The sequence below is a fragment of the Equus przewalskii genome, chromosome 10 (assembly GCF_037783145.1).
Source record: "Equus przewalskii isolate Varuska chromosome 10, EquPr2, whole genome shotgun sequence".
NCBI classification, from domain to species: domain Eukaryota; kingdom Metazoa; phylum Chordata; class Mammalia; order Perissodactyla; family Equidae; genus Equus; species Equus przewalskii.
The window spans coordinates 23,251,851-23,277,243 of record NC_091840.1 but is presented as its reverse complement, the minus strand read 5'-3'; the positions used below and the strand labels follow the sequence as shown (position 1 = coordinate 23,277,243).

The following is a 25,393-nucleotide window of genomic DNA, read 5'->3' as shown; positions in this document are numbered from 1 at the left end:
TTGGGAGCACATAACTTTTAATGGTTTTTTCCCTTACAAATACATGGGAGAATCATGCAATGCTGCCAGCATTGGATGCAATCCTGGGCCACAAGTCTGCACACTCCTTTGCAACTGGTCCTGTGATGGCAGAACCTGCATAAAAAAAAAGAACGAAGTGATCAGTAAGATTAGAGGGTCCTTTGCTCACATTCCTAGACCCAAGAGCTAAGTCATCCTGCAATCTTAAAGACCTGAGGGACAACAAGGAGCCCTCCTTACCTTTCATCTCTCCTTTATTATTTACTATGACCCCTGCGTTATCTTCAAAATAAAGAAATACGCCATCTTTTCTCCGGTATGACTTTCGTTGTCGAATTACCACTGCTGGATGTACTAAGAGGGAAAAAAGAACAGCAGTCATTAACCTGTGAGGTCCCAGTGCCACCGGAAAAAAGCAGTTCACACCTCGTAGTTACCCAAACATCGTCCCTTCGGACATAATGTATACGCATCATTAGTTTTGCATTTCCTAAAACCACGTATGAGAGACAGTGGAAACACCAATCATCCCTTAAGTAAAGACCTTACTCCAAGTCAAAACTACCTGCACTTCCTTGCAAGTGTAAGTTTGCACTCTTTTGGGAGGACAATTAGCAACACACCAGCAGAAACCTTGCTAAGCACTTTCTATACTCTTCCCCACTTCATCCAACAGGTGGGCACTGTTAAGATCCTAATCACAGAACCGGGAATGGGACCCTACCCCCAGACTGAATGAGTGGAGAGGCCAAGCATTAACTCCTCATTAGGCAATATTCCAGCCCAGTAGATATCAAAATCTCCAAGAAAGTACATACCTCGATCTAAAAACTACTGCTTTGAAGAATTTGTTGGAATTAAATGTGTACCATGTGTCGGGTTTTACAAATATAAACTCGTTTACACACCAATTTACCCAAAGGAACCTTGTCATTGCTAGCGAGCACATGTACATACACACTCATTGAACTTCATGAGTATGCCCAGGATCTCGGCCATACACTCTACCCTATCTCAAATGCCTTTCTAACTGCAGGGCATAGGTTGTTTTAACAGAGCAAAAACTGGGAATTAACCTAAATAATGTCATGGCACACGCACAGAACAGAATCATTTAATTTTTTAATCACCTGCAATTTTTTGTTCGTAAGATAATCATCTGTAAAGCAAGAACTGGTTATGGGAACGTAATGGTCCCATTGACAGAGGAAAGTTTAGAAGCTAATTTTTTGCAGAGAAGTCAGGAAAAAAGGACATACAACAAAATATTAACAAAGATCATCTTTTGGAGGTCTGAGAGTTGGGTAACTGAAATTCAACTTGCATTTCTTCAGTAATTAACCCTTATGTTTAATTTCTGAAGAACTGTTTTCTAGGGTCATAAGTAACTTTTTAAAACCTACCTGCACTGAAGGGAAGTTTCCCAGACCTTCAAGACAAAGCATCCACTGCACTTGAAAGAACTAGAGCCAGACACACCTGGATGGAAATCTTGACTGACTAACCTGGAAACCTCGAACAAATTACTTAATCTTCTGGAGTTCAAGTTTTCCTCTTTTAAAACAGGGCTAACAGTTACATGTCTACATTCAAAATCAGACCATGGAAATACAGGATTTTTCATAAGGACAGGGATCCTGGCTATGCTTGAGGCAAGTATTATGTATCTACGTACACAGACAGCCTCTGATCAAGTTTTTAACAACGGGATACACACTAAGAGACAGGTAACTAACATTCATGAGTGCCTCCTCTGTTGGACACTCATCTACTTAGAACCATTTAAATTCTCACAAATGAATCTAGTGGATAAAGAAGGCCACACAAATCCAGGTCTCTGGACTTCCGATCCTGTCCCTTTCTACATCTCTGTAAGTTACATATGTCTAAGGTAAAGGGATGTATTCACTTAGCAGAAACAAGGACCAAAGAAGACACAGAGATGGAAACTCACAACTATTTCTAAAATCATGAGTGTTCTCTGGTCTGTCCCACACTGATTTGAGACAGACAGCACATCCTGCTGCCATCTCACCCACAGTGATGGCGGACTGCTCTGCCCTTCCCTGACGGCTCCCGAGGCCACAGATCAGACCCAGCAAGTGTTCTAAGAGGGGAGCCTGTCCACTGCACGCTGACCCCAATCTACACATTGATTCATCAATGCTTAACCACAATGCTACTTACTCCTTGCCCACCAAGTCCTCAAGTGGATATTAAAGGTGAACACAGTCAGACTTCTGACCAACAGGCTAAAAACTGGGTAGTGGGGCGACGGGCGGCAGACGCAGGCCTACAAGAGTAACTGATATACGTGGCTGAGCCCTGCTACATTTGCACTGTACATCAAGGAAAGGCGAGGACTTCTCAGGAAGAACAACACTAAGCAGGCACAGGAGTAAGCTCAGGAGCTGAAAAGTTCAAGTGCACTGAGTATCAGCAGCTCTAAAGCCAGCAAGGACACAAGTCAGAAGTGCCCCGAGGCCTCCCCTTTTAATTCATATACCTAGTGGGGAAACTTTTGGGGGGCAGCCCACAATTAAGCAATGAGCACCTCCCTGTTTTAGATTCCATCAGAAGAGATTTGGAAGTACCCATGCCAAACTTTTGACAAGTACGATCTTGAATTAATCTCTTCTATAAAAAGAACCTGCCGTAAAGCATGAAAAACATCACCTCTAACTCTGCACTAGTTAATAGGCCAGACGCTCTACATGCTCATCACCTGAATCTCACAGCCGCCTGAGAAAGTATTCAAGTATCATTATTCCCTTTCAAATTAGTAGTTCCAGAAAAGGAACCTTGGTGACATAAGTCTTAAAGCTATGATCTCACCTGGTTGAGCTCTAAACCACCTATGAAAAAAATACATTTACTAAGTACCACCATGTTCTTTTGTAGCCAAGGAAATCAGCAATGAACTAAAGCCAGTTACCTGCTCTTACGAAACTTAGGTAAATGTTATGCACACAAAAATTACCACCCACATTAAGGATTTCTTTGAGGGGTGGGGAGGGAGGGTGTCAGCAAGTGAGCTGAAGAAGACTGGATCGGAGTCTTCCAGGCAGGTGGCATAGGATGCACAAAGGATCTGAGGCACAAAAAAAGGGGTATAGGTGAGAGCGAGACACCAACAACTGAAACGAGTAGAGAGCTGGGGAGGGCGCTGTTAGGGTGAACTGTAAATTCCAGGACAGGGCTTTTGCTTCTCTAGGTACGTGAGGTGGTCTATAACTACCTGCTGAACTTGCTGGGGGAAATGGCAGGGATATGCAAAGCCGCCAGCTTACACTGGAACCCAGTGAAGAACTTAAGTAGAGAAGAGACAAGATTTACATTTTTGAAAGCTGGGCCATGGCCACAGTGTGGCAATTACACTTAAGGAGTAAGAGGGCAAGATGAACACAGTTAAGATCAGGCGGTGAGAGAACGGTCTCTGAGACAGCAAGAGCAGAACTTCAACTGCAGGTGTTTCTCTCTCGCTGCCTCTCAAAGGAAATAAAGCTGTAAGAGGCTTTGAGAATCGTAAAATCGTTGTTCCATTTTCCAATGAAGAAGTCCTTCAACTGTCCACCAGGCGACAACGAAAACTCGGTCCCTCTACTCACCCTTCTTTCTGAGCTCTGGTTTGCCTTTCTTGACCGTGGCCATCACCATGTCACCCACACCCGCAGCAGGCAGTCTGTTCAGGCGTCCCTTGATCCCCTTCACAGAGATGATATACAGATTTTTAGCTCCTAGAGAAGGATGTAAACAAAAATGAACTTTCTTGAGGGCCTATTCGGCAGTTCTGCCGGTGGAACATTTCCCCCCCCCCCCCTTCCAAAGCCACTCCGCTCACACTCGCAACCAGTGAGTCCCACGGTGGAACACGCTGTCACACCGCCGATTGAAGCGAAACAACACCACACGCTGCCGCTTCACCCAAAAGCGGTGTTTTCCTCTGCCCCTTCTTGACGGCTCAGTGGGTCATCAGCCAAGGCCCACCGAGTGCTTTTAAAAGGGGGGGTCGGCAGGGCGCGGCCGTAGGTCTCACCTGTGTTGTCAGCGCAGTTGATCACGGCTCCTACCGGGAGACCCAGGGAAATCCGGAATTTCGCACCGGAGGACCCACCACGTCCTGTGGGGAGGAAGGGAGACATGAGGGGTCATGGTTGCGAGTTGCCTTCACACTCTCAAGCTCTGAGTTCATCCGCCCATGCTTTGGGAAACGGTATACATTCGCTGTCTCTAGGACTCCACTCCCTCCCTCCCCATGTGCCGCCCAGTTCTCCTGCCAAACAGCCAAGTCCTATCACCACCCTTACGTGGAGACTAAGGGGCCCGGAAGACTCAATCCTCGCTCCAACTTTTGCACCACGTAGTTCTCCCTGCAAGGCGGCAGACCACACACGTCGCCCGCTCTGCGGCCTAAGCCAGTCCAACTTCAACCCCATCACTGCGGCGCTAGGCGCGGAGCGATCCCGCGGAGCTCGGTCTACAATCATAACCGCATCCTGCCAGCTCAACTCTCCAGGCACCCCCGCCACTTTCGGGGCCCCGTCCAGGGCTCTCGCGGTGCCCCTTCTCTCCCTCTCCGGCCTAGAGGAGAGCAAAGCACCCCAGCTGCCTATGGCTGCCACTCCCCGCCAGGCTAGCAGCCACCTCGCGACAGATGGCGAAGGATTCCCTCACACCGAAAAGCTCACCTCGCTTTGACATTTTGAAACGAGAAAAAGGACAGAGAGGAAGTAGGTACAAAGGACGCTGGGATATGAACTTTGGACGCCCCGCCCACTCTCATCACGTGACCCGGAGCTCGCTCCACGCGTCTCTTATCGGAGGTCGCTGTCTTATTACGCAGTAAGTCGTGGACATCGGCTGGAGCTCTCGCTGCCAAGTGGGAGGGCGAGGGCTTGGTGGCTGCAAAAGCGGATGACAGCGTGTCTTGTCTTTACGAGCTCGAAAGTAGTTGGGGACACAGAAACATTGGTTTGTTAATTTGCCCAACAACTTGTTTGAGCACTTAGTATGTGGCGGGGACTTCGCAGGACACTAGAGGTTCGGAAATGATTAAAACGGTCTGTGTTGTGTAGAGGCTTCCAGAGAACACAGGGCGTGGATGGCCGAGGGAGAAAGAGGTCTAAACGGTTTCCTTAGGATGTCATGTAATCGAGAAGTTCCAGTCTAGCGCCAGAGATAATTCCATAGATGTGTGCTTGATCCCATATCCATCTGTATTTTAGATGTCTTGCTTTATTAATGACCCGTTTCACAGCTTCAACCTCCCCCATTCTTCTGGCTTCTTTCCTTCTGTCGATATGTTCATTCAAATATTTCTTGAGCGCTTACTTGATGCCAGATGTCCTGGGCATACGTGAGACTTCATCAGGGAACAAAACAGGTAGACATTCTTGCCCTTATGGAGCTTACATTCTGCTGGGGTGGTGGTGAAGGTGGATATTAGACACTAAACAATAGATATGATTATGGTGTATACTATGTTAGATGGTGATAAGCAGTATGAAAAAATAAAAGTAGAACAAGGTAACAGGCATCAGGAAGTGGGAGGAGGGGCAGATTGCAATTTAAAATAGAATGTTCAGTGTGGGCTTCATGGAAGAAGCTGACATTAGAGCAAAGACTTTAAGGTGAAGGAGTTAGGAATAGGAATGTCCAGGGAAGAGGAGCCAGATCGTGTAGGGTTTTGTACACCACTATGGAATTCAGCATTTATGGGCTGAAATGGGGAACCATTGCCAGTTTCAAGCAGAGGAGGGACATGATCTGACTACTATGTCAGAAGGATCACTCTAGTTGAGACTAGACTGGGAGAGGACACAGATGCAAGTAAGGAGATCTGTCAGGAAGCTCTTGCAGAAACCCAGAAGAGAACCAGCCCTGATGGCCCAGGGGTTAAAGTTCCATGCACTCTGCTTAGGTGGCCTGGGTTCAGTTCCCAGTGTGGAACCACATCACTCATCTGTCAGTAGTCGTGCAGTGGCAGCAGCTCACGTACAAGAACCAGAAAAACTTACAACTATGTACTGGGGCTTTGGTGGGGAAAAAGGAAGAAAAGGGAGGAGGATTGGCAACAGATGTTAGCTTAGGGTGAATCTTTCCCTGCAAAAAAAAAAAAAAAAAAAACAGCAAAAAACCCAGAAGAGAAATGATGGTGGTTTGGATTAGAGTGGTAGCAGTAGAGGTAATGTGATGTGGTCAGGTTCTGGATGTGTTTTGGAGGTAGAGCCAAAAAAATGTGGGGTGTGAAAGAAAGAGAGGAGTCAAGATGTCTCCAAGGCTTTAGGTCTGGGCAAGTGAAAGATGGTACTGCCATCAACCGAGATGGGGAAAGCTATGGAACAGGTTGGGGGGTAAGAGTAGGAGTTCAGTATTGGACACGTTGAGTTAGTTGTCAGACAAGAGATTCAAATAGCAAGTTGGACATGTAAGCCTGGAGTTCTGGAGAGAAGGAGATATAAATCTGGGAGTTGTCAGCAATAAGTATATTTAAAGCCATGATAGTGGATGAGATCACAAAGAAGTAAGGGTAGATAAAGAAAACCATGGACGAAGCTCTGGGGCTCTTCAACATTAAGAGGTTTATACATTTAGGGGTCGGCCTGGTGGCTCAGTGGTTAAGTTCACACATTCTGCTTCGGTGGCCCAGGGTTTGCCAGTTCGGATCCCGGGTGCGGTACATGACACCGCTTGCTATGGCAGGCATCCCACATATAAAGTAGAGGAGGATTGGCAGCAGTTAGCTCAGGGCTAATCTCCCTCAAAAAAAAAAGTCTATAAATTTATAAATCTCTCCAATACTCTTAAAATGCCTTGACTTCATTCTGCCAGCTTCTCTGGCTACCAGTTTCTCTTTCTACCTTTCAAACAAATTCCACACGTTTCTGAACGTATGATTTCTTTTCCAGATTTGTCTCTCTTGATAAATGGAATCACCATCTATCCAGGTGTCCATCTGAGACTCCTTTTCAAGTTCTTTTCAGGCTGCCTGCTACATGTTTCTCAAGTCTATCCACTTCTCTCCATCTGCTCTGCTACCATTCTGGTCCAAGCCACCTCCATCTCTTGCCTAAACTACTTCTGAAGGCTCCTATTGGCCTCTGGCCTCTGGCCTCTATTTCTCCTCACTCCTTCCACTCACTCTTCATACAATGGCCCGGAATAATTTTTGAGAACTATAAACATTAGGATGTCACTCTCCTGAAAATCCTCCAAAAAATTCTGTTCTCAGAACCAAAGTTAAAATCCATATCATGTCCTACTAACTCCTGATCTGGCATCATCTTGCCTTTTCAACCTCATCTTACACCATGCTCTCTCTTGCTCTGCAGGCTTGGTTTTTTAGTCCTAGATACTGGACATGTTCCTGAATACCCAGAGGCTTCACACATTCTTGGAATATGCTACCCTGCCTACTCTCATCATGTATTTCATGTCTATTGATTTTTCAGATCTCAGCTTAAATGTCTCTTTCTTAGCGAAATCTGCCCTGACCCCCATACTAGGTCAGATACCCTTCTTATAAGTTCTCTTAACATGCTGTATTTTTCCTTCATACTATTATTTTGTTCTTGCGAAGAGTCACCCTGAGCTAACATCTGTTGCCGATCTTCCTCTTTTTTTTTTTTGAGGAAGATTAGCCCTGAGCTAACTACTGCCAATCCTCCTCTTTTTGCGGAGGAAGACTGGCCCGGAGCTAACATCCATGCCCATCTTCCTCTATTTTATACATGGGACGCCTACCACAGCATGGCTTTTGCCGAGCGGTGCCATATCTGCAGCCAGGATCTGGACCGGCGAACCTTAGGCCTTGGAGAAGCAGAATGTGCGAACTTAACTGCTGCACCACTGGGCCGGCCCATTTTCTTTCTTTCTTTCTTTCTTTTTTTGTATGTGAGCCACCGCTGCAGCATGGCCACTGACAAACGAGTGGTGTAGGTCTGCGCCTGGGAACTGAACCCTGCCTGCTGAAGTGGAGCACGCTGATCTTAGCTACTAGGCCACCTGGGCCGGCCCGTCTTCATAGTATTTATTACAACTCCTAGATATATATTTGATGATTATTTGTTGAATGACCTCCCCCCTCCCCTCCCCGCCCCAACTCATCTGTAACTAGTCTATAAGCTGCATAAGGGCTGGGTCTGTGTCCTTTTTGTTCAATAGTATATCCTCAGCACTTATCATAGGGCCTGGCTCAATAAATACATGTTGATTGATTGCTGAACAAACGAAGAAGTTGACCTCAATCGTCTCCATATGTCAGGATCCTTGCGTGAAGAAGTTTTCATTCATCTATGGCAAAATTAGAAATATTTGGAAAATATAGTGTTTCTTATAAAGCTACATTTGCTTAATTTAAAGGACTGCCTATTATTCTGGAATTATCTTCTTTCAACTTTTTTGGTGTTAAGAATGTTCCTTTTGGGGCCGGCCTGGTGGTGCAGCGGTTGAGTTCGCACGTTCTGCTTCAGCGTCCCAGGGTCTGCCGGTTCGGATCCCGGCTGTGGACATGGCACTGCTTGGCAAACCATGCTGTGGCAGGCGTCCCACATAGAAAGTAGAGGAAGATGGGCACAGATGTTAGCTCAGGGCCAGTCTTCCTCAGCAAAAAGAGGAGGATTGGCAGCAGATGTTAGCTCAGGGCTAATCTTCCTCAAAAAAAAAAAAATTTAAAATGTTGCTTTTAATCCTATATTGGCTTTCCACCCTCCCAATGCCACCATTTGTTGTTGTTGTTGTTGTTGCGTAATTTCAAGGGTTCATGAAAACCAAAGGTCTGGGAAACGACCTTCTAGTGCTTACAGGATAAAGCCCAAGCTCCTTAGAACAGCATTGGAGTCTCTTCCTGAAATGGCTTACCTTCTCCCTGGTCTCATCTCCCATCACCTTGCCTCTTACACTTCACGCTCCAGCAACACCAAACTGCTTAGGATTTCAGGACTCTTTCTTGCGTTATCCACTATATGTCCTTCAAAACTCTGCTCAAATGTCCTCTCTTCCGTATGTCATTTCACAACCCCAACATGCTCTCCCCCTAGCCACCTCTTTACTTAGAACAGTGATTCCCAAATATATTTCATCTGAAGATCCCTTTACATTCTTAAATTATTGAGGACCTCAAAGAATTTTTGCTTATATAGGTTGTATCTATTGACATTGACTGGATTAGAAATTTAAATTGTGAAATGTTAAAGTATTTATTAATTCATTTAAGATAATAAGCCCATTACCTGTTAAAATACATAGCATTTTAAAATGGAAAATAACTACATTTTTCCAAACAAAAATAATTGAATGAGAAGAGTGGCTTTGCTTTACATTCTTTTGGAAATCCCTTTGATATCTGGCTTAACGAAAGACAGCTGGATTTTCATGTTTCCACATTTAATCTGTTGTGATGTCACACATCATATAGCCTCTGGAAAGCTCCACTTTATACTTATGAAAGAACAAAAGTGAAATGAAATAATGTAATATTATTAACTTCATTGTTCTTGCTAGTAAGAGTCTCAGAGACATCCACAATAGCCAGACCCCACTTTGAGAACCACACAGATGTACAGGACACCAGAAATGTTGCAGATACCACATTGTACAGTAATTCCTCTCTATTCAATTCGCCTTCAGTATTAGAAGGTGAGATCCATGACGCTGTACTTGATTGCTTTCTGTATTCCCGGGACACACTGGAGAATGGACAGGGTTACTTACTGAGTTACTGCTTTTCTTTCGGACCATCTTGAGGGTGTTATGGCTTAAAAGTGAAGACACCAGGGGGCACCCGGATTTGAACCGGGGACCTCTTGATCTGCAGTCAAATGCTCTACCCCTGAGCTATACCCCCTCTGCTGGAAAGAAAGAGATTACAGCTTAATTGTAGTATTTACTGACCAGCCATTGCCTCTGGTGATTAACAGTGGTTTGTTATTTCTGATCAGCTGTTTCAGGTTTCCTGAAGGAGATACTAAAGAACCAAAAGAGGATTACAGAGGCGATTCAGACCCAAGTGATGGGAAAGAAGGGCGACATCCATACTGACCCAGGCTTGAAGTCCTGTGGGGGTATGCGGTGAGATTCCTCTCTTCCATCAACAACAGCCTTTTCTGCCTGTAGCACCTGGGAATTCTTTGTCTGATTTCCATCCTCCCTGCCTGCAACCTGAGCTGCACTGAATCCGCAGCCTAAGGCTTTGCGCATGAGAGGAGTTGCTTCCCTTGTCCTTCCCAAGACCCTCTCTGCTCCTGTACTAGATGTGCCCCCATTGTCTCCATTCTCTCCAGCATCTTCAGTCACTTCCTCTCCCCTGGCTCCTTCAAACATCAACAGGTTTCCCCTAGATTGGAAAATCCTTCCTTTGGCTGTGATCACTTGTCCATTTCTTCTTTCTCACTACTAATTTTTAAGACAGTCTGTGACTTCATTTCTCTCATTATCAACTACCTATCTCCACAGTTCTGCTACTCTGTTCTTTTGCTTTCTCCGCTGTCAGTTATTTTTCCCTTTGGAGTTTCTATCTTGTTTCTCTAACGAGACTGTAAGTTCCTTGAGGGCAGGGATCATATTGCATTCCTTTTTGTACTCCCCGCGGTAGTTGGCACAGTTTCTGGTTAACTGTAAGCCGTAGGTTGTACTTGCCAGCCAAACCACAATCCTAATTAAATTCAACTATCGCATTACACCAGGCCTGCACCCAAGCAGGTGAATGTTGTTGGAGCAGAGCTCACAAGTCTGAGTCACTCCACAATGTCAAACAGGCTCTCTGTCTAGTACTCCTACACCATTGGCTGACTAGGTTCACTTTCTCACTCTCCAAAAGGATTATTTCACCACTTTCTCCTGTCTCAAACCTCCCACACCTTACCTCTCCTCCTCACTCTCTTAGCTGAAGAGCTGGCCTCTTCCTTTTTGAAGAAAATCAGAATCAGTCAGAAGCAGCGGTGCACTGGTAAATGGCTAACAACTAGTTCCAGGGGACCTGGTTTGTAGCCAGTTCCCACGGTACAAATACTCCCACTTGCCAATTTCAAACTACCAAAATGAAATCAACTGGCTTTAAAAATTCCTGAAAATTTAACCATCAGTTCTCACAAGCTGGTATGAGCCAAATCTAGCTTGGATCGACTATCTCCATCAATTACCAGCTATACACGGACAACTCCCAAAATTATATTTCCAACCCTAAACTCTCCCGGAACTCCAGAATTAACTGGATCTCCAAGTGCCTTTTTAACATCTCCTCTTAAAAGTCTGTGGAGCACCTTAAACTTAACAGGTTGACCCTGTACTAGAATGTGAAGTCCATGAGGATAGGGGGCTGTACTTTATTACTTTCTAAGAGTTTTAAAAAGAAACTCGATCTTTTTTTCTAAACTTACTCCTTTCTCAGTGTTCTTTATCTTAGGAAACCACACCACCATCCACTCAGATAGTGAAGACAAAAAATAAGAGTCCTTCTTGGTTCTTTCTCTCACCTTCCTTGAGCCATCCAGCACACAGGAAGCACATGGCTCCCCGCCTCTGTCAATCTGGACGCGTGCACTCCTCTCCAGCTCTGCTGTTTCCACTGTAGGCTAAATAATGGCCTTTCAGATGCATCCACATCCCAATCCCTTTGTGAATATGTTACCTTACATGATAAAAGGGACTTTGCGGATGTCATTAAGTTAAGGATCTTGAGTCGGGAAGCTTATCCTGAATTATCTGGATGAGTTCAATGTAATTACAGGTCCTTATAAGAGGGAGGCAGCAGGATCAGAGTCAGAGATAGAAGATGTAAGGATGGAAGCAGAGATCAGAGGGGGAGGAGATGCTACCCTGGCTTTGAAGATGGAGGAAGGGGCCGTGAGCCAAGAAATGCAGGCAGCCTCTAGAAGCTACAAAAGTCAAGGAAACTGATTCTCTCCTAACACCTCCAGAAGGAATGCAGGCATGCCAACACCTTGATTTTAGCCCAGTGAGATTGATTTTGGAATTCTGAACTTCAGAACTGTAAGAAATACATTATGTTGTTTTAAGCAAATAAATTTGTAGTAATTTGTTACAGCAGCAATAGAAAACTAATATACCACTGTAGTTTAAGACATCACCGCCATCTCTCACCTGCACTACTGCCATAGAATCCTAACCTGTCTCTCTCTGTCCACGCTTTTTTTTTCTTTTATTGCAGTAAGAACACAACATGAGGGGCTGGCCCTGTGGCTGAGTGGTTAAGTTCATGCACACTGGTTTGGTGGCCCAGGGTTCGGTGGCCCAGGGTTTTGCTGGTTCGGATCCTGGGCACGGACATGGCACCACTCGTCAGGCCATGCTGAGCCAGCATCCCACATGCCACAACTAGAAGGACTCACAACTAAAATATACAACTATGAACGGGGGGATTTGGGGAGAAGAAGCAGAAAAAAAAAAAGATTGGCAACAGTTGTTAGCTCAGGTGCCAGTCTTTTAAAAAAAAAGAGCACAACATGAGATCTACCCTCTTAACAGATTTTTAAGTGTGCAATACAATATTGTCAACATAGGCACAATGTTGTAGAGCAGATCTCTAGAACTTATTCATCTTGCGTAACTGAAACTTTATACCCATTGATTAGCAACTCCCCATTTCTCTCTCCTCATCCTTGGCAGCCACCATTCTACTCTCTGTTTCTATGAGTTTGCTTTAGATACCTCATCTAAGTGGAATCATACGGTATTTGCCCTTCTATGATTGGCTTATTTCACTTAGCATAATATTCCATGTTGTTGCATATTGCAACATTTTCTTTTTTAAGGCTGAATAATATTCCATTGTACGTATGTATTCTTGACTCCCTGTGAATCTTCCCCACAGCAGTGTGGGTGTTGATTTCAAATCCCTCTGCTCAAAACTGTCCAATGTCTGGCTTTTCATTCATTTGGAATAAAATCCAACCCCCCTACCTTGGCCTACAAGGCCCTCTGCAGCCCTGGCTACTTCTCCAACTCTCTTGAATCTCTCTCCCCTTGTCCACTTTCCTCCAGCCACTTGGGCCGTGGGGCCTTTGCAGTAGCTGCTTCCTCTACTTGGAATGCCCACCCTCCACAGATGGCCAAATGACTGCCTCTTTCATGTCATTCGGGTCTTAACTCTAAAGTCACCTGCACAGAAAAATCCTCCATGGCTATCCAACCTGAAATAGCCCCCTGGAAGCTTCCTAATACATCCTCTTGGGGTTTTTGCTAATCATTTCCCTTCTCAACTTGTTTATTCATTTGTGCATTTGTTTCTAGTCTGTCTCTACTAGATTTTAAACTCAGTGAGAGTGAGAACCTTTGTGTCTTTCTGCTGAAAGTATGTTCTGCACCTAGAGTGGGGCACATAGTAGTTGCTCCATAAAAAGAGAGAGGGACCAGTAGAGAGTATAGCTAGGCAAGGTCTCTCAGTGGAGATGTCTTTTTAGCTCGTGTTTGTATTCTTTTTAGAGAGACCAGAGGAAAGGATTCTCTATTCAGTTTTGTAAGAGGTTGTTCTCTGACTTCTTCGGGTAAAGAGATGGGTGGGATTTTGGATAAAGAATTGAGCCTAGAAAAGGCAGATTGGTATCCAAGTTCACATGCTTTCAAAATGCCATCTCTTCAGCTAGTCTTTTTATTTTATTCCTCCTTATTAGTAAATTCAGCATCACTTAGCAAGAAGACTGATTTTGAATAGTTTTAGTATGAAAAGTTTGACTGATATAAAAAGAGTTTATCAAAAGCTCACCAGCAGAGGGGGTATAGCTCAGTGGTAGAGCATTTGACTGCAGATCAAGAGGTCCCCGGTTCAAATCCGGGTGCCCCCTCGTCTGCCTTTATGTTTTCCACAACCATTTAGGTAGAACCCAAAATAATCTGAATGTCTGCAGATTGATTCCGAATCCAAAACTCCCTGGAAGATCCACTCAGGTATAACTCAAAACAGCCCTGATGTCTGCCGGTTCTGAACCCAAAACTCCTTGGATGATTCTCTTGCTCTTCCCCCTGCCCGGTTTTCCTCCCTCAAGTGTTCCTAGTACCGGAGAAGTAGAGAGCAACACCCTAGAGTTTGCACTGGGATGACTGGACTGCGTCTGAACCGTATACCCCAACCCTGGTGAAAAGCCCACCTGTACCAATAGGTAGAAAGAAGGTGCAGAACTCCTGTAACCCTACCTCCAAGATGTTCGAGATCTACCGATTTAATGTTATAGTTTCTTTGGGGGTAAAAATGGAGTGCCGGGGAGGGAGAATGTTATTTTGCCTAGTTCATACTCTGACGGGGAAGACTAGGAGAACAGAAGTTCAGAAGGTTTATGTAGACGCGAAGTTTAACAGTACACAGCAGAGACATAAGATCGAAGGTGAAAAGTGGATGGCTTTCTTTTTCTTTATATTAGCTCAACGCCAGGGCTTTGGCCTGATAAACCTACAGGTATAAGTTTAAGGCCTGGCGTGCAGGAAAGGAGTGAAAAGCTGGTTATTTCTCAGGTCTGGGCTTTGCACGAGACAGCAGCTCTGCTCAATCTCCATGTCCAGCCTCGAGATACATCTCACAGTAATGGGAGCCAGGGGGAAAGAATGCGTTGGAGTATTCCCCCGGGGCGGAGGGATGACACAACCAGATTCCTGGTTTAAAATATCGCAGCTGCCCCCTGACCTAGGCAGCATGCCTCTCCCTTTCTCCTTTCTTTTTCCTTTTTTTGGGCAAAACGTAGTAGAGGGGGATGCCTTTGCTCCCTTCACACTTATCGTTTTCCTCTGGCCCTACAGTGACACTGTCACGCAGCCAACAGATAACTCCCCCACCTTTAGGTTATGAAACTCCATGGTCTTGTATTACTAGTTCAGTGGTTCTCAAAGCATGGTCCCCTGACCAGCAGCATCAGCATCACCTGGAAACTTGTTAGAAATGCATATTCTCGGGGTCCCACTCCAGGCCTACAGAATCAGAAACTGGGGGTGTATTAACAAGCCCTCCAGGTAAGTCTGATGCACGCTCAAGTTTGAGAACCACTACATTAGTTTATATCAGTTTGCATCAGCATCTAACTTTATTTTTGTCAATTAAAATGAGCTTATAGGTGTGCCTTGGCCATTTTAACGTTCTCGAAATGCTTTCACTCTGCCTGTGTCATGAGCAATAGGGAAGGGTGAACACAGCAAGTCCGTATCACCGGTAATAAAGAAAGTTGAAGTTGGAGAAAGGTTGTGTCTGTGGGTTTCCCTCTCTTGACTCAAACCCAACCCCACTGGAAACGGAACGGCAACTTGAGGGAGTCATTTTGTCCCCTGAACCTGGCGCCTCGAACTGCCTGACACATTTGAGGCTGCTGGCGGTGGCCGCGGAAATTCCGACACCTCTGGAGCAGGTAACGGCGACGCGCAGCTTTTGTACATGATTTATGCACGTACCCACCCCTCCTCCGTCTGCTGAGTATAAAGCAAAATCGAAAGCTTCCGCTAAAGTTGGAAAACGAGGAAGGGATTTTGAAAAAAATTGTCTTTCTGTTTTCTTTTAACCTAGGACCCAATATTAAAATACTAGTTACGGAAGGAAGGCAAAGCCACCAAGGGGGCACCCGGATTTGAACCGGGGACCTCTTGATCTGCAGTCAAATGCTCTACCACTGAGCTATACCCCCAGGCAGCTCCTCCGCCTGGAGACGGCTCTTTTGGGTGTTAAGACACTGTTACACTGAGGCTAAGGAGAAAGGAATGAAGGAGGCAAGGGGGCCAAGCGGAAAGAAGGCGCCCAGATCCGGGGAACCTTGGGAAGTTGCACGGCGGGGGCTTGGGGGGGGGGGGGGATGGAGAAGAACTATCCCGGGCTGCGAGGCGCTGAGTCCACGCGGGAGGGACCCGTTCCGCCCTACAAATGTGGAAAAGGATGAGGGGGGAAGGGAAGCTAACTGAGGGGCGGAGCAGGGGGTTCCCGTCTGGTCCGCAGGTTCACGCCAGTTACCGACGAGTACAAAGAAAAGTCCTCGAATCTGGTGAATCTGGTTGGGGGTTCTGGAGGGTTCCAACCCCACCCTCGATGGGTGTGTAGGGTTTGGCCGCCTCCCGCAGTCCGGGGGCCCCAGATGTGCGGCTAGACTGGCTCCGCGCCGCCTCCAGCACGGGAAAGGCCCTGGGCAAAGCCGGCTGCCCGCGCCTGGCTTCCGGGCGCGCCTCTCCAAGTCACCTTCTGCTTGAGAGCGCAGGGGCGCAGCGGGCCTCCGGACACCCCCGAGGCGTGCACCCCGGCCTCGCAGCCCTCCCCGGAACCCGCCCCCGCGCAGCCACACGTCGCCCGGGGAGCGCGCCTCGCCGCGCGCGCCCCTGCCCGCGCCTGCGGCGCGTCCCCGCCCCGGTGCAGCCCCTCCTCCCCACTGTGTTTATTAGGGGAAGGAGGGCGGAGGCGGAGGCCAGTTCCCTAGCTCCAGCCGCCGTCGCCGCTGCCTGTGTAGCTGCAGGCGCGGCCGTCTCTCGCCAGCTCGCTCCGGGGAAAGAACGCGCGCGAGCTCGGGCGTCCCCGCCCCAGCCTTTCCCGGAGCCATGAACCCCAACTGCGCCCGGTGCGGCAAGATCGTGTACCCCACGGAGAAGGTGAACTGTCTGGATAAGGTGAGCCCCGGAACCGGGAGAAGCGATTTTGCAATCTCTGAGCAGGGATCCAGATGGAGGGAGGAGAGAGGGGCCGGGTCTCTGCCGCTCATTCCCGCGATCCCGGGAGGAAGGAAGGAGGGCGGTGTCATGGGGTGTGAGGAGAGACCCCAGTGTGGAAGCCAGGAGATCCGAGGCGAGGCGAGGAGTCCATGCGTGGCGGGCAGCCACTACTGGAGAAGAGTAGGCTCTGTGCCCCGGGGTTCGGAGGACGGAAGAGGAGTAGGGAAGCCAGGCCCCGGGGTTGGGGGTGGGGGGTGGGGAAGGTTAGGGGGGCAGTCCCGCCCCCTAGGGCCTGGAGAGTGAGAGGAGACGGCCGCTCCCTCTCCCCGCGGCGCCGAGCGCCAAGTAGGCGGAAGCGCGGGGCGGCGGGGGGGCGGGGCAGTGGCTGGGGGGCCCCGCGAAACCGTCTGCTGTGCCCCCGAATGGCCCGGCTTCCTGGCCTGGAGACTGCGAGGCGGGGGCTAATCAGTCGGCGAGCGTTGCGTCTGGTGAATTGAGCTTCGGATAAGGACCCGAGCCCCACTGCGAGACCCCTGTTTTTGGACGACCTGCAGCCCCCTTGGTGGTTCAGCGGTTAATGGACCAGCAGACCTCCTCCGGAGCTTCCCAGCCCCCACCTCAGTTTAGAAACCAGCTCCCGGTGCCGGGCCGCCCAGCCGGAGCGGGGCGGGGTCGGGTGCTGGAGTAGGGTGGGCGGGGGCCGCTTCGCAGAGACCTCCTGAAATTGTGCTCAGAGCCTGAGACCGGCTTGTAGAACAAAGAGCTAACTTTTCAAAGCAGGTTTCCCCGATGCAGGGTGGGGTTGGCTGAGTTCGGGGGAAGCCAAGCAAAGGAGGAGGTGTGGGGGGGAAGGGGAGGGTGGCCTTCTGCAAATTCAGTGTCCCCTGGGGGCCCTTACGCGTCGTCTCCCCTCCCCTGCTGGACTCATTCATCTGGTTGCCATTATACTTTTGGAGGGGGGCGGAGAGTTAGAACTGGGTGTTTCCAGCAGTTTGGGGTAGGATCCAGTCCTCTTTTAAGCTCCCTAAGATCCTAAGGCCAGTCTGCCCCCTCTCTGCGCCTCCTCCCCATACTGGAGGAGAGGCCTCTGTGATTGCCCCTTCCTCGTCCTACCTTTCCCCTACCTCCCAAAGCTGCCTCCAAGTCCGAATATTCCCTCCTTTGCATCTGAACTGGCAGGGGTGGGGGCCATGGGATGGAAGAGGGGTGCAGAGCCCTGAGACCAGTTTCACTGCCCACCGGGAGCCAGGTTTTGTTTGGGAAAGGACAGTTCATTGGATACTTTTAGTCTCTCCCCTCCCCCTGGGCGTTGGAGCTTCCTTAGCGACCTTTGGCCTCTGAGTCAGGGTGAGGGGGTGGTGTTCTGAGGTTCAGAAATCCATTTGAACTTGCTCTTGGAGGAAGGGGGCTTATGGGGCTGCTGCTGTTTCACTGCTTCTCTTGGCCCTGGCTGGGCAGGAGGAGAGGAGAGCCATATTGTGGGCACAAGGGATGTGGGTGCTGACCTTCCCAATGACCGTGCCAGCCTCTGGGGGGCAGAACTTGAGTTGGAGGCACTAGCTGAAGGACTCTCTGTCCTTGCACACTAGGTTTTTTTTCCTCTTTTCTGGTGGTAGGGGTTTCGGCCTCTGCGTCTTGAGTTCCCTGTGCCCCCCTTCTCCGCAGTCATGAGTTGGGGAGAGGCTGTGGGCACTTTCATCCATATAAGGCAGAAACAATATATGATGGAGGCATTGCTAGCCCGGGAGTTGGAAGACTTGGTCCTAGTTCCTGGTCTGCTCCTGCTAGCTTTATGAATGGCTCTAGGCCTCGGTATTCGCTCCGTCATATGGGTAGGGTGATGTCACTTCCTTGGAGGTGGGGCAGTGCACTAAAGTGCCTTCCAAAGTGCCCAGGAGTGGGTGTGGTATAGGCTGTGCCCTCCCTACCTCTCTGGGATACTCTGTCCAGTCCCACACCTGGCTCCCCTTGTAAGGACCTTTGATGCCGTATGTCAGAGGGGAAGGGGGCAGGGCTCCTGCAAAGTGCCCTCCCCCCAGCTGTTCTCTTGTCCTAGCTGGAAGAGGACATTCAGGGGGGGTTGCCCTGGGAAGTGGGAGTTGGTGATTTCTCCTTCTTTATAGAGCTCTCTCTATAGGAGGTGGCCCTGGGAAGACCTTGACCCCTGCACTGAGCAGGAGGCTTGGAATATCCAGATATCAGACTATTGGTCCCAACCTCCTCCAGGCAGTAAGGACAGGCACTTGGACTGGGTACCTGGTGCCTGGAGGACTGAGACTTGGGAGGGGGAGAACATTAAGTCCCGCAGGTGTGGCTGCTAACCAGCTTCCCAAGGCTTCCCGTTTACAATAGGAGAGAGTCAAATCAGCCTCACCCATTTCACTATGATTTCCCTACGGCATGTAGCCGGCTCACCATGTGACCCAGAGCACAAGCTACGTCCTTGGTGTTAGCCTTTTCTCCTCCCTGGGCCTTATCTCCCAAAGGCTTAGGTGGGTAAAGGCCATGTCACCTCTGATGGCCACCCTGCCCCCAACCTGCAATACCCAGTGTGCTCTGCATGCTGAATAAATATGTATTGCTGATGACAGAGTTGGAGGAAGGAGGTCGAGATTTTCTTTCCCACAGGCTTCTGGGATTGCAGTTGGGGGAGAAACAGGGTGACCTCATTCACTCATTCATTCGGCAAATATTTATTGAGCACCTACTCTGTGCCAGGCCCTCGGCAGAGCTGCTGCAGGGCCCTTGGGAGGGGAGAGAGGCTGTCTCAAAATGTCCTCTACATTCTGAGAGAGGTGAGGTTTTGTCCCACACCCTGTTGGGAAGCATTTGTATGTGGGGACCTGTATTGTCAAGAATCTTGCCGTGGCCTCCTGCCCTGGCTTGCTTTCCCGGGCTCCTGAAACAGGTAGAGACATTCGGGAAGGGCAGAGGCTTGGTGCGCCGCCCTTTCCCCTGGAACCCCCCATTAGGAGGGCTCTCTGCCTCTGGGTGTCTGAGCCACCTTCCACCTCAGCCCCACAGTGGGTAGCAAGGTAGCAGGAGGCTGGGCTGGACACAACAAAGGGGACAGCTGGGACGTCCCGTTTTCCTAGCCGAAGCTGAGTACCTCACGATCACCTTGCGACCATCCATTCATAGTAGCGACTACTTACGGCGATGTGCCAGGCTCAGTCTTCATGGCAGCCTCGCAAGACAGATGTGATTGCTCCTGTAAATTATGAACCCCATAGACGGAGGCTCAGACAGGTCATGTGGCTCATTCCTCTCTCAGCCAGAGCTGGAATTCAAATCTAAAGCTCTTTGTGCTCCGCTCTTCTACCTGGTGTGTTTGCAAAAACTACTTTTACTTACACTATCTCATGAGTGTCCCAAGTGGTCCGCCCCTTCCTGGCCCTGGGGTCTTGTGGGGAACTGGGGTACTAGGAATAATCCTCTGCCCCTGGGAATTTGTGGAGGTACAGCCAAGGTCTGTGCCTTTCAGCCAGAGGCCCAGGTGTCCAGCTGAGCTTGGCTGGTGACCTGGCCGGGGTGGGGCTGGTGTTACCCCTGAAGGATGAGAGACTGTAACCCCAGGCGACAGGAAGGGAGGGGAGGGTGTCATACTCCAACCCTGAGTCATGGTCACCCCAGGCAGCCGGGGTGCAGAGGGCAAGATGCCAGGCTGCCACACAGTGACCTGAAGCTCGCTGTAGCCCCTCAGCCAGAGCTGGGAGGAGCCGCTTCGCCCACCTCCACGGTGATTCCTGGGTTCTTGCTTCTGCCCCCATCAGCCTCTGTTTGCCTGTCTGTGGAATGGGTTGCAGCTTTGGAGCTGCAGGCAAGGGAGTTGAGGGCGACTCTGGGCCTGGGATGTGGGCTGAGAGGCTTCGAACAGGCACTAGAGGTCTGTTTTTTGCAAATAGGGAAACGATGGCCTTCCAGAGCAGCGTTCTGGAAGGATCAGAGTTGCATGCCCAGAGGTGTGCTCTGTTCCCCTGAGCTCCGCATCCCGGGAATGCTTCTTTGAAATCTTACCTGGGGCCTCTAAGAAAGAGGGGACTCTTGCTCTGGGATAGGGCTTGTGGGGCAGGAGAGGAGGCAGACAGAGGGTCCTTTGGGGTTGTATTGACTTATTTCCTTGACTGTGCCTTTCCCCAGAGCCAACTGAGACAGGGATGGGGTTTCATCTTGAGGTGGGCCCAGGCTTGGCCCACAGGGGCTGTTGAGTGACTCACCATGCTCTGCTCCTCCACCTCCCCCAGCTTTCCTATCCCAAAGAGGACACAGTGGCTGGAGCTGCTGGATTTTCTTGAACCTTGAACCTTCCTCCAGACAGCAGAGGGAGGTGACATGAAGCAGCCAGGGGTGCCAGGCATTATCCTAGGCTTGGTGCCTTTGATGTCTCATAACTCCCCCCATGAGGGACCATGGTTTTGGCTCCACTCTACAGATGGGGAGACTGAGTTCGGTAGCTCCCCTGAAGGCACTCGGTCCACTCTCGTTTTCATTATTCTGCTCCGGATCCCCCTGTAAGGGAATAGGTGACCCCCACCCCAGCCTCTAATGTGTCTCGCTGAGAGCAGGGCCTCTCTGGGGGTGATGGGGGGTCAGAGCTACTGATGGAAACGTGCACCATCCCCTTGTATGGAGGCTCTCCTTGCTCTCGGTGGCAGCAGGGAGGGATCTTGTGGAACCCCTGGATTGGGCTCTGGGCCTCTACCCCAGCCTTGTCAGTATACCCTGCCCTTCTTCCCAAGGGGCTTGGCTCCAGGGTGGGGACCTGCCTATTCTGCTAGGATAGGGAGTGTCTCTCCCTTTGTCTCCCCCAAGTCAATCAGCAGGCAGTTTTGGAGGTCCCCAGTCCTAGGACAGTGCGTATTCCTGCGTGTGTGTGTGTGAAAGTGGGTCATGGTCTGGATTCCAGAGAATGTTTTTCCTGGCAGGCCCCTGCGGGGGTAGGGGAGGCGGGGGCCCAGGCAGGGGCATGTGCAGCTAAGCAGGCAGAGGCCAGCAGACTGGGTGGTGACAGCACTGGGGCACTCTGCCAGCACCTCCCAGGCATTGGGGGAGGGAGAGGGGCTGTCGTTTTGGGGGTTTGTGGGGGTGGGGACTGCCCTGTTCGAGTTTTCTGGTGGGTTGTATGTGTTGGGGTGTTGCACCGGGAGGAGTTGGGGCTGGGCTCCAGGATAGGCCCCGGTGGGCGGGGGCCAAGCTTAGGCCAGTCATCCTTTTGCTTCCAGACTTCCAGTTGGCCTTCTTCCCAAAAGAGAGGTTCTCCTATCACTTCGTTTACTATTCCACCATTGGAGATTCCTTTGGATCTCCTTGACAGGGACAGTACCCTGTTAGAAAGCGATAACCCCCACTTACCCCATGGTCTCTGGATGAAGTGGGCCGGGAAAGAGGAGATGGTATCCCAACCTCTCAGCTTCTTTTTTCTGTCCCCTCCTCCCAAGTGTCCCAGAAGCATCCCTTGGCTGGGAAACACATTTTGAAAAAGCACTGCCTTGGGGGAGTTCTTTGACAGATGGCTGAGAACCAGCCCTGAGCTGGGTCCCTTTGAGAGTCTCCCTGGGCCCTTGCCTGGCTCTGGTCTCCTTTTTTTTTTTATTGCTTTTTTTCCCCAAATCCCCCCAGTACATAGTTGTAGGTCCTTCTAGCTGTGGCATGTGGGACGCCGCCTCAAAATGGCCTGATGAGCGGTGCCCTGTCCGCGCCCAGGATCCGAACCGGCGAAACCCTGTGCCACCGAAGCAGAGCGTGCGAACTCAACCACTCAGCCACGGGGCTGGCCCCTCTGGGCTCCTTCTTTGAGAGATCAAGAGTGTCTCCTTTGATTGCTGGGAAACAGGGCAGAGACAGGCCAGCCAGGTCATCCCGGCGGCCCGGATTCTGGGAGTCCTGGAAGCTGGGCTCATTTGGTGCTGATCCCGGGGCCTTGTCCTGGGCTGCCAGGGGCAGATTTCTGTCTCATTTGCAAAGGTTTGCTTGAGCATCAACGTTTCTCAGGATGGGGTCACTCTGTTGCCTCAATTCCCTTTCCCTCATGGTCTTCAACTGTGTTCTTCTCCATCAGCCATCCTGGATTGGTTGCTCCCTCCCTGGTCCTTGGGCCTTGCTGAAGTCTTCCTGTCATACATTCTCACTCACACACGCTGTAGCTGTGGTTGGGCACAGTGATGCCCCGCCTGCGCCCCAACGCACACAAACCTCCAGTGTGAGCTGCTGAGCCCCTTGGCTCAGGCTGAGGTTCCTACCTGCCATGCCCAGCACCTGATGTTCGGTCCGTAGAGGTGCCAGGTGCTGTGTTAAGGGCTTGGTGGGTGATTTCTCGTTAATCCTCAGCAGTCCAGGAGGGGTGGGTATCATTTCCATTCTAACAGACATGGAAATGGCTCAGAGGTGTGGGCCCTGACTTGGTCACCCAGCTAGTCAGGGAGGAGGTTTGATGTCCACTATGGGGGGTCCACTCTAAGGCTTTTAAGCAGAGCTTTTCAGTGCATCGGTGACCACCTGCTGGGTGCTCTCTTACCTGTTATCTGGCTGAGGGGTGGGAGTGGTAGCTAGAGCTGGGGCACCCATCCCCTCCTCTGGTTAAGGTCCCGCAGTGGGAGGTGTCAGAGCTGGAGCATCATCCGGGCTCATGTGTGTCCAGAGGCCAGGAGTGTCTGGGTCCCGGGCCTGGCTGCGTGGGGGCAGGGCCCTCCTCCTCTTCTCTAGGCCTTTTTAATGCTGAGGAGCTGCCCCAGCGCTTAGAGCAGTGGCTTCTTAGCAACCCTGGTGCCGCTTTGCATAATCAATGAGGCTTCTCCAGCCTGGGGCAGGAGTGGTGGGGGAGGTGGAGCTGACCTTCTGGGGGTTGCTCGCCACTCCTTATAACTGGCCTCTTCCCCACTCACCTCCATGTCTGCTCTTCTCCGCCTCCTGACATTCAAATGGCTGACTGGGGAGGAGTGGGGAAGGGAAGGGGCGTGTCATCAGCTGCCAGAGCCTGTGACCTGAGATGTCCCCGGCTCACCCGGAGTGGTTCTGCATTCTCTGCACGGCCGCGCGTCTGGGGCAGTCCCCGGGATGGAGTGCTCCTTCCTAGGGCCTGAGCCCCGCTTCCTGACGTCCTGGTGTCTGATGATGTCCTCCCTCTGCTTCTGTCCCCAGTTCTGGCATAAAGCATGCTTCCATTGCGAGAGCTGCAAGATGACACTCAACATGAAGAACTACAAGGGCTATGAGAAGAAGCCCTACTGCAACGCGTGAGTCCTGCCTCGGGCAGGGGCTGGGCGGGCACTTCGGCTCCCTCCCCGCTTCTTCCTTCCATTCTCATAACCACCGGCTGACATTGCTGGGCGCTTCCACACGCTGCCTGATAAGTATTAATCACATTCGTCCTCACCGATGCTGGTTGAAGTAAGGGCTGTTATTCCCATTTTACAGGGAAGGAAACTGAGGCTTGGGGAACGGAAGGGACTGTCCCAAGATGACATGGCTAGTGAGAGGCTAGTTCAAACCCAGTAAAGGGAGCAGGTTCTTTCCGCTGCACCTGCTGCAGGGTCTGTCAAGAATAAGTCACCTGCCCTGTTTCTGCCCAGTTGTGTTCTCTGCTTCGCCCTCCCTCCTTCCCCTCCCCATAAAGCTGCAGACTCTCTCCTTCCCTCACCCGCCTCCTCCCCAAGGGTCTGAGCACTAGGCTTTGGGGGCCCCTGGCCTCAGCCCTTCCTGGTCATTTTTTGAGAAGTAGGGCAGCATGAAGGTGTGGCCTGGCCTGGGGCAAATGTCTTCCCTACCTTGTGAGGGAAGCTGTGGAGTTGTCCTGGCCTCTGTTCCTTCTGCACTGGGACCTGCAGCCTAGCCTGCTGTGGGGAGGGGGGTCCCCCCATAACATCCCATGCAGTTCCAGAGAGGGCAGCACCTTCCATCTTCGGGCTGAGCTCAAGCGGAGCAAGTGCAAACCAGGCAAGTCCAAGCACGTACAGGACCTCACAGCCGTCCTAGCAGGTGGGGGCTTCGGAAGGTCAAGTCACTTGAAGTAGGTGGTCAGATCAGTATTCAAAACAGTTCGGTATCTGACTTGAGTCCAGGTTGTTTGTTTTTTAAAAATTTTCCATCCGGAGGCTCTTTGCAGCTGAAGTTCACCCAGGAGTAAAAATTTGGGACTTGTCTAAAAGGGATTGGGGCTTAAACCTGTTTGAAAGGCAGTTTCTCCCTTACTGCATCCCGCTCTCCTGCTAATACCCCACCCTCATCTCCTTGGGGGTTTGATCATTTGTCAGCATTTATTGCCTGCCGGCTGCTGCCTGCCAGCCTGTGCCAGGTGCTGGGGAAACAGATTTCTGATAAAATCTCACACCCAAGAAGCAGCACGAGTGTTGTCCCTTGTGGGAGGGATTAGGGACGCTGGGAAGGTTGCCTGGGGTAGGAGGAGGGTCACTGCTCTGTCCTGGCTCCTCCTTCAGCTGCCCCTTCTATTAGCTTCCACTGGTCCTCTTCCCCGTCCAACCCCTCCCACCCCCCCCAAGGGAAATGGGACATTCTTTGAATTCTTAAGGGCTCAACAGGAGTCCTGATTCTCTGCCACTTCCGCTTTCCCTTGGGGAGTCGGGTGGGGTTCAGCAAAGCCAGAGGCCAGGGCAGTTAACCCCTTGATTGCTGGACCACTTCAGGCTATGTTCTGGGCATGAAGGCTCCTTAGGGGACAGCTTCTTGAGCCTCCACCCCTCTGCCCCTCCAGGCAGAAGGCTGGCAGAGCCCTGAGCCTGGTGGGTGGCAGGGA

The 25,393-nt window shown here is 50.3% G+C and overlaps 2 protein-coding genes and 4 non-coding genes across 7 annotated transcripts in view; 2 read left to right on the top strand and 4 right to left on the bottom strand.

Moving 5' to 3' along the window:
• Positions 1–4,758, bottom strand: RPL23 (ribosomal protein L23). Its single transcript, XM_008523279.2, has 5 exons — positions 4,710–4,758; positions 4,058–4,141; positions 3,630–3,758; positions 262–375; positions 1–135 (listed from the first exon to the last, which is right to left on the bottom strand). The coding sequence occupies exons 1-5, from the start codon at positions 4,720–4,722 to the stop codon at positions 53–55; spliced, it is 423 nt and encodes a 140-aa protein (XP_008521501.1). The 5' UTR covers positions 4,723–4,758; the 3' UTR covers positions 1–52.
• On the bottom strand, positions 3,894–4,027 carry LOC139074265 (small nucleolar RNA SNORA21). Its single transcript, XR_011523801.1, has one exon. It is a non-coding gene; the product is annotated as a small nucleolar RNA SNORA21 (small nucleolar RNA).
• Positions 4,759–9,793: 5,035 nt separating the features above from the next.
• TRNAC-GCA (transfer RNA cysteine (anticodon GCA)) lies at positions 9,794–9,865 on the bottom strand. Its single transcript has one exon. It is a non-coding gene; the product is annotated as a tRNA-Cys (tRNA).
• Positions 9,866–13,748: 3,883 nt separating this feature from the next.
• Positions 13,749–13,820, top strand: TRNAC-GCA (transfer RNA cysteine (anticodon GCA)). The gene has a single exon. It is a non-coding gene; the product is annotated as a tRNA-Cys (tRNA).
• A 1,746-nt stretch (positions 13,821–15,566) lies between these two features.
• On the bottom strand, positions 15,567–15,638 carry TRNAC-GCA (transfer RNA cysteine (anticodon GCA)). Its single transcript has one exon. It is a non-coding gene; the product is annotated as a tRNA-Cys (tRNA).
• Positions 15,639–15,766: 128 nt separating this feature from the next.
• LASP1 (LIM and SH3 protein 1) overlaps positions 15,767–25,393 on the top strand; it is a 40,826-nt gene continuing 31,199 nt past the window's right edge. Inside the window, exons 1-2 of one of the 2 annotated variants that reach the window (XM_070562147.1) lie at positions 15,767–16,602; positions 23,782–23,876. In XM_070562147.1, the coding sequence (XP_070418248.1) occupies positions 16,534–16,602; positions 23,782–23,876 (164 nt within the window). In that variant the 5' untranslated portion in view covers positions 15,767–16,533. Of the gene's footprint in view, positions 16,603–17,018; positions 17,133–23,781; positions 23,877–25,393 lie in introns of those variants that run through there. The other variant, XM_070562148.1, reaches the window with a different exon arrangement.

Coding starts and splice junctions, on each gene's coding strand:
- RPL23 (XM_008523279.2), bottom strand. Junction 376..3,629: donor ACCAGAGCTCAGAAAGAAGG/GTGAGTAGAGGG, acceptor TTTCCCTCTTAG/TACATCCAGCAGTGGTAATT. Junction 136..261: donor TAATAAAGGAGAGATGAAAG/GTAAGGAGGGCT, acceptor TTTTTTATGCAG/GTTCTGCCATCACAGGACCA.